General features: G+C 31.8%; 2 protein-coding genes across 2 annotated transcripts in view; one reads left to right on the plus strand and one right to left on the minus strand.

Annotated features, from left to right (window-relative positions):
• Nucleotides 1-2,001: 2,001 nt before the first annotated feature.
• On the plus strand, nt 2,002-4,992 carry HELRODRAFT_69296 (hypothetical protein; the record flags this gene model as incomplete). The annotated part of the gene is made up of 9 exons (XM_009030557.1): nt 2,002-2,115; nt 2,307-2,432; nt 2,891-3,024; nt 3,334-3,451; nt 3,660-3,730; nt 3,942-4,017; nt 4,390-4,452; nt 4,555-4,624; nt 4,910-4,992. The coding sequence occupies 9 exons, from the start codon at nt 2,002-2,004 to the stop codon at nt 4,990-4,992; spliced, it is 855 nt and encodes a 284-aa protein (XP_009028805.1).
• A 2,075-nt stretch (nt 4,993-7,067) lies between these two features.
• The window catches only part of HELRODRAFT_69796 (hypothetical protein), a gene marked incomplete at both ends in the record, with an annotated part of 8,542 nt that continues 5,609 nt past the window's right edge, over nt 7,068-10,000 (minus strand). Inside the window, 3 exons of the mRNA XM_009030613.1 lie at nt 7,068-7,328; nt 7,431-7,550; nt 8,722-8,840. Of these exons, the coding sequence (XP_009028861.1) occupies nt 7,068-7,328; nt 7,431-7,550; nt 8,722-8,840 (500 nt within the window). The remainder of the gene's footprint in view (nt 7,329-7,430; nt 7,551-8,721; nt 8,841-10,000) is intronic.

A 10,000-nucleotide genomic window follows, 5' to 3' on the forward strand; every position in this document is an offset into this window, starting at 1 on the left:
TGTATGTATGTATGACTTGATGGCTGGTTGGAAGTATTTATTTGTTTATGTAGATTTGTTTGTATGCGTGCTTGTATGTGTGTACGTATGTGTGTATATAAATATGTATGTTAGATTTTTTCGTTTTTCTTTTGTATGTGTGTCTAGGTGTGTTTGTGTGTGTGTGTGTGTGAATATTTGTGTATGTGTGTACTTTACTTTTGTTTGCTATAGCACAAACACACACAAACATACGCACGCACACAAACATACACACACACACACGCACGTACACACACACGCACACACACACACGTGTATGGCAAATGTAATGTTAACTGCATCGCATGGAAAAACATCAACAAAAACATCGGTAACATGAATAATAACAACAATAACGCAGTAATAATAAAAACAACAATAATAATAATAAGAGGAAGAAGAAGAAAACAGAAGGAAAAGATGAAGAAGGAGAAGAAGAAGAAGAAGAAGAAGAAGAAGAAGAGGAAGATGATGATGATGAAGAAGGAGAAGGAGAAGAAGAAGAATAACAACAACACAAAACATCAGCGGGCAGCATTACATTGCAAAACTTTTCTCCACTTTCTGCCTTTCTGTATACACTCATACATATACTTATACATATACATATACTGTATACAAACATACTTACATATACATACAAACATATATACAAATATATATACAAACATATATACATGTGTTTTTACATACATACATATATGTATACATACATACATATATATTTACGTACATATACATTTATAAATACAGACTCACATACATAAATACACACGAGCACATGTTCAACAATATACATTTATGTGTACATACATACATACATATACATACATACACACATACATACACACAAACACATATTTATATTTTATAAACACGCACACACACACACACACACACATATGTGTGTATGTATATATTGTTGGTATATGTATGTGTGTATGTATCTATATAGAACTAACTGTGTGCGTATCGTACCCGTGTGTGTGTGTATACAAAAGTATGTAAGAATGTTGGTGTGTATGCAAGTATGTTGTTAAACTTTTCCAAGTAATTCCTACTGCTCTTCTTGCTTTGTTGGAAGCTTTTGGTGAGTTACATAGTTGGATAGTTAATTGGTTGGCTGGTTGGATGGTTGGATGGTTGGTTGGTTGGTTGGTTGGTTGGTTGATTGGTTGGTTGGTTGGATGATTTGAAAGTTGGTTGGTTGATTGGTTGGTATGTTTGTTAGTTGGTTGATTGATTGATTTGGTTGTTTGTTGCTTTTCAAGATTTTTTTAAAAATAATTTGATCAAACTATTTCCAATTTTCTTAATTTGTTTTTTAGTTATCTTTCTTCTGAAAACTGCTAGTATTTTTATGATTTACTTGAAAAAAATAATAATTGGTTTTTACGGTTTCGAAGTACCGTTCTATTTTATCAAGTTATCAAAAATTTATTTCTAATTGTTGCTAACTTCATCTTATTCCCGATGGATATTTTTTAAAATATCAATCATTAACTTATTTATTTATTTATATCTTCGTTCGTTCATTCGTTCGTTCATTCGTTTGTTTGTTTGTTCATTCATTCATTCAACGCTCGTTATTTCATTCTTTTGTTCATTCATTCAATCATTGAATAAATTCGTCGTTCATTTGTTCATTTTATTGCCTTTGTTTTCGTTCATTCGTTCGTTCATTCATACGTGCACGTTCGTTCGTTCATTCATACGTGCACGTTCGTTCGTTCATTTATATGTTCATGCCGTTTGCTCGTTCGCTTGTTCATTCGTTCATCCGTAATTCTTTTCAGCTCCTGAAATCTGTCGAAGGAAAGTTTTTTAATCTCCGTCACCGACATCAACTGCAGTAGCAGCAACACAGACAGACAAACAAACAAAAGAAAAACAACAAAAAACCGGAAACGGAAATACTTTTTTTTGTAATAAATAAGGAGAAAATAATTACACAACAAATTCAAAATGGCGACGAACACAATGGATGCTATAAAGAAGAAGATGCAGGTCATGAAGACGGAAAAGGATCAAGCCCTCGTCAGAGCTGACCAATTAGAGGAGAAGGTTTCCGAACAAAAAGCGCTAAACGAGAAGGTAATGATAATATGGCCTACTCATTAACATAATTTTCACGCATCTCATTATCATAATGTAAAATATCGATTCATTATTCACTATTATCAGGCTATTAACGTTATCATTATGATGGCAGTTAGCGTTATTATCCTCATTAACATAATCATCCTCGTTAACATAATTTAAACATTTTTTGACGTCACCATCAGCAAGAGGAGGAAATCCAAAACCTTCAGAAGCAGATTCAGCAGCTTGAAGGTGACCTTGACACTGCTCAGACCCAGTTGGCCGAAGCTACCAGCAAGCTAGAGAGCACGGAGAAACAGCTTGGAAATGTATGTTTGTGTTTGTTTGTGTGTGTGTTTGTGTGTGTGTGTGCGTGCGTGCGTGTGTGTGTGTGTGTGTGCGTGTGTGTGTGTGTGTGTGTGTGTGTGTGTGTGTGTGTGTGTGTGTGTGTGTGTGTGTGTGTGTGTGTGTGTTGGTAATTTGATTGTTGTTACCAAAAAAATAATCTAGAGATAGGCTGGTTGATCTCATTTAATTTCTATCCTCTCTTCTTCCTCTTACCTCCACTCTCTCTTGCCTTTTATTTTCTTACACTTCTTTTCCTCTTTTTTTATTCTTCTTTTTTATTTACTTTTTTGTTCTACCTTTCAACATACACGATCTCTCTCTCTCTCTCTCTCTCTATCTCTCTTTTTCTCTTTCACTCACACACACACACGTTCTCACTTTTCAAGTCCTCTCACCTTTTTTTTCTCATTGTCTCTCTCTTCCCCCACCCCTCTAAAAGGCTGAGTCAGACGTCGGAGCGCTGACAAGAAGAATTCAGCTCTTGGAGGTCGACTATGAGCAGACAGCCTCTAGGCTGGAGATCGCTTCTGAGAAGTTGGAGGAAGCTTCCAAACACGCCGAAGAAAGCGAGAAGTAATTATACAACTATAATAATTATCATTATTTCATAATTATAATCATAATAAATAATAATAATAATAATAATGGGAACATTCTTTTATTGACCGAAAGAATAAAATCCAAATGAAATCGATTGAAAATTATTAATTATATATCAGAGTGTAAATAAATAAGATGTAGAATACAATGTTCGATCCTCTCCTGCTCCCTGATCAGCAAGTGCTTGAGAGTAAAAAAAATTATCTTATAATAATAATAATGATGATAATGATAATAATAATAATAATTATTATTATTATTATAATAATAATAATATGATAGGAACCGCAAATCTTTGGAAACGAACTCCCTGATGAATGACGAGAGGATCACCTTTCTAGAGGAACAACTGAAGGAGGCTAAGTACATCGCTGAAGACGCCGGAAGTAAATTGGAGGAGGTATTCCTTCATTCACTCATTCATTCATTCATTTACTCATTCATTCATTTGTTCATTCATTCATTCATTTGTTTATTTGTTTGATCGTGCGTTCGTTCATTCATGCAATGCCAAAAATGCTGAAAAAAGTAGAAGAGGTATCGTTCATTCGTTCGTTCGTTTTCTTGTTCGTTTGTTCATTCGTTCATTCATTCATTCTTTCATTCAGGCCGCAAGGAAGCTCGCCATCGCAGAAGGGACCCTTGAAAGTTTTGAGAGCCGACTCGACGCTTCGGAATCGTTAGATCATAATTTTTTTTTAATTACGAAAATAATTATACAAATAATTATAATGATGAAAATTATTATTATAGCAAATCAGTTAATCAATCAATTAATCCAACCAATCATTCAATCAATCAACCAATCAACCCTTCAACTAATCAACCCTTCAACCCTTCAACCAATCAACCCTTCAACCAATCAATAAATCAACCTACCATCCAATCAGAAAAATCACCGAGCTGGAAGATGAATTGAAAGAAGTTGGCAATAACATGAAGACCTTGGAACAATCAGAGCAGGAGGTTTTAATTGCGATCTCTTTCTTTCTATCTCCCTCTCTCTCTCTCTCTCTCTCTCTCTTTGTCTTTCTCTCTTTTTTTGGTTTTCTTATATCGTTCTTTCGTTCCGTTTCTTAATAATTCTTTTTTTTCTCATTTTCGGTTTATCTTAAAATATGGAATATTTATAATAATTATTTACAACAATAGCTGATTTTAAAAAAATTAGACAAACCAGTGTAATGTAAGAGAGAGAAAGAGAGAGAGAGAGAGAAAGAGAGAAAGAAAGAGAGAGAGAGAAAGAAAGAAAAAGAGAGAGAAAAAGAGAGAGACAGGGTAAATAAGAAAAATAAAAACAACAACAATCATAACAATAATAAAAATGAAATTTTCCAGGCTTTGCAAAGAGAGGATAGTTATGAAGAAACAATCCGAGATCTGACAGTCCGCTTAAAGGATGTAAGTTTTTCATTTTTTTACTGATTCATTCATCCATTTAGTCATTCATTCGTTTGTTCATTTATTTATTCGTTCATTCGTTCATTCATACATTCATTCAAGACTGAGAACAAAGCCTCTGAAGCAGAAAGAACCGTTTCGAAATTGCAAAAGGAGATAGACAGATTAGAAGGTTTGTTCCCCATCAATCATTCATTCATTCATTCATTCATTCATTCTTTTGTTCATTTGTTTATTTTTTTATCAATTCATTATTATTTTAGTTTTTTTTTATTTATTCATTCAGTCGTTCTTTTATTTCTTTATTAGCACATTCATTTATTAATCATTCCATCGTTCGTTCTTTCTTTCACTCATTCATTCATTCCCTCACTCGCAAAAATAATTTTAACCATAACTATAATTGAAATCATAATAATAGTTATAATTATAATTGAGATCGTAATTAATTTGACAGACGAATTGCTGGCGGAGAAAGAGAAGTACAAAGACATCAGCGAGGAACTGGATGGAACATTCTCAGAGCTGGCATCCTTCTAATTCGGCTGCTGTGGTTGCAGCTGCAGCAGCTGCTGTTGTAGCTGCAGCTGATGTTGATGATGATGATTGTGATGATGATGATAATGATTATCCGTGTTATTATTGTTTTAATTATGATGATAATAATAACAAATATGATAATAATTATTTCTTTGAATTACTTCTCGCAGCTTGATTTGTCGTAAGAAAAATTCATAATTTTTGTATCTTCTTTGGAGTTATTTAGTTGAATTTAAATAAAAATATTTCTTTGTCTTGTCAATCAACTGATCAGTTATTCAATCAATCAATCAATCAGTCAATCGATCGATCGATCAATCAATCAATCAATCAATCAATCAATCAATCAGTCAATCAATCAATCAATCAATCAATCAATCAATCAATCAATCAATCAATCAATCAATCAATCAATCAATCAATCAATCAATCAATCAATCAATCAATCAATCAATCAATCAATCAATCAATCAATCAATCAATCAATCAATCAATCAATCAATCAATCAATCAATCAATCAATCAATCAGTCAATCAATCAACAAACCAACCAATCATACAAAATATTATAACTATAAATTATAAAACGAAGTAATAATATCATAATAACAAAAATAATAACGATAATAATAAAGTTAAACAATAGCGGTGGTTTTTAAATATCATTCATTTTATTACAACGTATATTATTATTAATATATTATACAACAACAACAATAATAATAATTATAATGAAATATTAATAATAATAATAAAAACTATATATATATATATATATATATAAATTTTACATTATGCTAATTCACGGTTTTGAGAATGATCGGTTAAATGATGATAATAATAATAATTATAATAAAATAATAAAAATAATAATGATAATAATAATGAAAAAGAGCAAAATCAGATCTCCATTCAGAAATTTTTTATGCTTTCCTCTCTCTCTCTCTCTCTCTTCTCTCTCTTTCTCTCATTAAAAGATTAATTTCTCTATAATTTCATTATTCTGAGAACGTAATTATAGCCCTAAATATATGCAATTATTATTAATTAATTAATCAATTAATTAATTAAAAACATTTCCATGCCAAAAACGAAAAAAATTTGAAATAAAAAAAGAGAGGGCCAACTCAAAAACTTCAAGCGTTTTAACTAAAACAAACAATTTGAATGCAACACGCACACACATACATACACACACACACGCACACATACACATACACACCTGTGATGGTTATAGAAGCCTTAACTAAAGCATGAAAAACTAGAATGACGTCATTATGAAGTTTTGACGTAACAGGGCGAATATTTAATTATCGGTTAGTTTTGTATATTCGTTTTTTGATTTAATTATAATCGTTATAATAATAATATTAATAAATTAATACTAATAAATAATAAATTATTTTATTATTATTGTTGAAATAATTATTATTGTTATCCGATATTAAACACGTTCGTTTAGTGAAGAATAAATAGATGGAAAAATGTTAAGTTTTAATAAGTTACTGAATGAATAGATGGATGGATTGATGAATGAATGAATGAATGAATGAATGAATGAATGAATGAATGAATGAATGAATGAATAAATGAACGAACGAACTAATGAATGAATAAATGAATGAATGAACGAATGAATAAACGAATGAATGAATGGGTGAATGAACGAAAGGATGAATATATGAATGAATGAATGAGCGAATAAAGGAAGCATTGACACACAAATTTACAACATTTACAATAACCACAACGGCATGGTAATGCATTGTTACCAGAGTGTAAATAGATTTACTTATTGAAAATAGTAGTTCACTTTTACACTCACTATTATCATTATCTGTTATTTTTATTATTTATTATTATTATTATTATTTATTACTATTATTATTATTACTTTTTAATAATTCTTATGCCTTCTAGATGATCTTGATCTGAAAAAAAAATGAAAAAATGATTTTACTACTACTACTACTACTACTACTACTACTACTTCTGCTACTACTACTACTACTTCTACTACTACTAAACTACTGCTGCAACCACTACTACTACTACAACAACAACTATTACTACTACTACAACAAACAACTATTACTACAACTACAGCTACTACTACTACTGTTACTACTACTTCTACTGCCACTACTACTACAGCCACCACAACTACTACAATCAATATAATCTGTCTCATTGCTTATTTTAACACTAGCTCTTAACCTGATTTGTCCCGCGAGCAGTGGGTTCAAAGCGTACAGCCAATCATAGAAGTCCTTATCGTCGAGGGATTGGACCAACGAAGCTCGCTGATTGGTCACCACGAGAAATGTATTTGGGGTCTGGTTTATAAATATTAATTAAATTATAATTGAATATATAAGTAAATGAATGATTGAATGAATGGATGAATGAATGAATGATTGAATGAACAGAAAATAAACCTTAATCATAGCTTGGGTCTCATCACTGAATTCGATCTTACTAACAGACAAATTGATCAACCCCCTCTCCACCTTATCTCTCTCGCTCTTGTACAAAAAGACAAATGGCCTACGTACGACCTGCATAATTATTATTGTAATTATAATTATAATATTTTAATTATAATTATATTATTGTAATCCTTCTCTTTCTTTTCCTTTCTCTCTCTCTTTCTCTCTCTGTATATATATATATATATATATATATATATTTATTTATTTATATTTATATATATACATGTTATATATATATATATATATATAATATTGGATGAATTTTACCGAATTAATGCAATGCATTTTAACATTCACACGTATATCAATAAATATATAAATATATATATATATATATATATATATATGTGTGTGTGTGTGTGTGTGTGTGTGTGTGTGTGTGTGTGTGTGTGTGTGTGTGTGTGTGTGTGTGTGTGTGTGTTAAAACAGGTAAGCAAATTAAGTTCTAAAAATATTTCACGATGAGTTAGCAAATTTAGAGGCATGAAGCAAGCAGTTTAATAAAAGATAATATAACGTCTGATTAATCAGAGGATATAATGCTTTGTATAATAAGAATGAGGTGACATACAAAAGGATTGACTGGTTGGAAGGAGTTAGACAACTAGTTAAGCTCAAGAGAGCAAGGTCTCCTGGTATATAATAGGCGAGCACATAAGTGTTAAAGTTAGTCAGAGTTATCTCTTTAACACGCTTCTAACTCCTGAACACTACTTATAAACTTTTACACATTATCATTTGCGTTGCATCTCTCTATATTTCAATTCTCAGTTTTAAGTTTAGTTATTCTACTTCGTTAAGACATATTTAGTTGCGATCAAACAATGAAATTATTATCAACAATAATGGCCGAGTCGTTTCTCGTTCAATTTCGATTATAAAATTTTATAACTTTTTAATCACTAACTAATACTCAACACACCCAAGTCGTCAATTGAAGTCATTTCTCATTACACTCATTATTTTACGTAAAATTTCGAGTTATTTAACTTTGAGCGAGCGAGTTTACAGAAACAGAAATTTCCCCAAGAACAAACTATGTTGTTGTTTGTTCGCTGGCCGTCTTAGAATGATGAAGAGCGAGCAGTATAACAATATGTGTATATCAATCAATCAATTAATTAACAAATTAATTAATCAATCAATTATTCAGTCAGTCAGTCAGCCAGCCAGCCCTTCAACTAACTAAACAACCAACCGACCGACCGACCGACCAGCCAATCCTGAAACTACTCACCACCCATTTCTTGATCCATCCCTGATTGGCCCCACCCATGAAGAGCAAGTATCCCTTGCGAGAGATCACGTGACTGATCCTGACCTCGTAGATATCCGGGAGAAATTGATTTCCGTCAACTGCTGAACTTCCGTCGAATAAATCGTCGCCAAGTGTCAGGCCGGCTGCAGCGTTCGCCAGATTGTCCGAGGAAGTGGATTTTTTGCGGGGCTCACCCCTGTCGAAGGAAAATTTTTTGGGGGGTCATTTTGTGGGAAGATTTTTAAGTTTTTTGTGGTGACTTGTTTTAGTTGCTTGCTTGCTTGATTGGTTGATTGATTGATTGATTGGTTGATTGACTGATTGATTGGTTGGTTGGTTGATTGATTGATTGATTGAACATAAATACACTCGAGAAAGAAACAAATGAATAAATATAGGAAAGTGTACAACACCGTTAACATAAACAGAGCGTACATCAACATCAATATAGCATACAACATTTAAGAACTAAATAATCCATAAAAACCGATAAAAATTTACATGTAAAATTATTAACAATGTGACAATGTGGTAAAATAATTTAATCGGAGCCAAATTTACGGGTGCAAATGACCCTGGCAAAAATAGGGAACCCCCTAATTATTTCATGTATGGGTCTCTTAATTATTTCTGGTACCCCAAAAAAATTTACTGGATGTAACTTAAACTTTTCAACTTCCAACGACAACATTCTCAACATGACTGTAAATAATTTTCTTGTAAAAAAAATTATTGATGATTGATTAATTGATAGATAGATAGATTGATTGATTGTTTAATTGATTGATTGATTATTAGATTGATTTGATGATTGATTGATAGAGAATTTTGCGTGGGCCCCACCTTAAATCCAGCCCTGTATGTCAGGGGTGGGCAAACTACGGCTCGAGGGTCGAAAAAAGCGGCCCTTCAAAGGTAAAATATTTCTCAATGCGGCCCTCACCGCAAAAATGTTTGCCCAACCCTGCTCTAATAGCAGGACGATTATATTACAATATGAAGTACACACAATACTGCAAATAAAAAAGCGACTGGCACTTGAAAATTAACAAAACAAAATTTTATTCCAACTGAAATCAATAAAATAAAACAATTTTTTGATAAATTTATTTGTAAAATTATCAAACATTATTAATTATTAGTTATTAAAAACAAAAAAAATAAATTTTTTGTTGTTGTCTTTTTCCGATTTAACATGCCACGATAATAAGAGAGGGTGATGGTAAATGGTAAATAATTAAGAGCCATGAATTGGACG

The sequence above is a fragment of the Helobdella robusta genome, assembly GCF_000326865.2.
Source record: "Helobdella robusta unplaced genomic scaffold HELROscaffold_7, whole genome shotgun sequence".
Classification (NCBI taxonomy): domain Eukaryota; kingdom Metazoa; phylum Annelida; class Clitellata; order Rhynchobdellida; family Glossiphoniidae; genus Helobdella; species Helobdella robusta.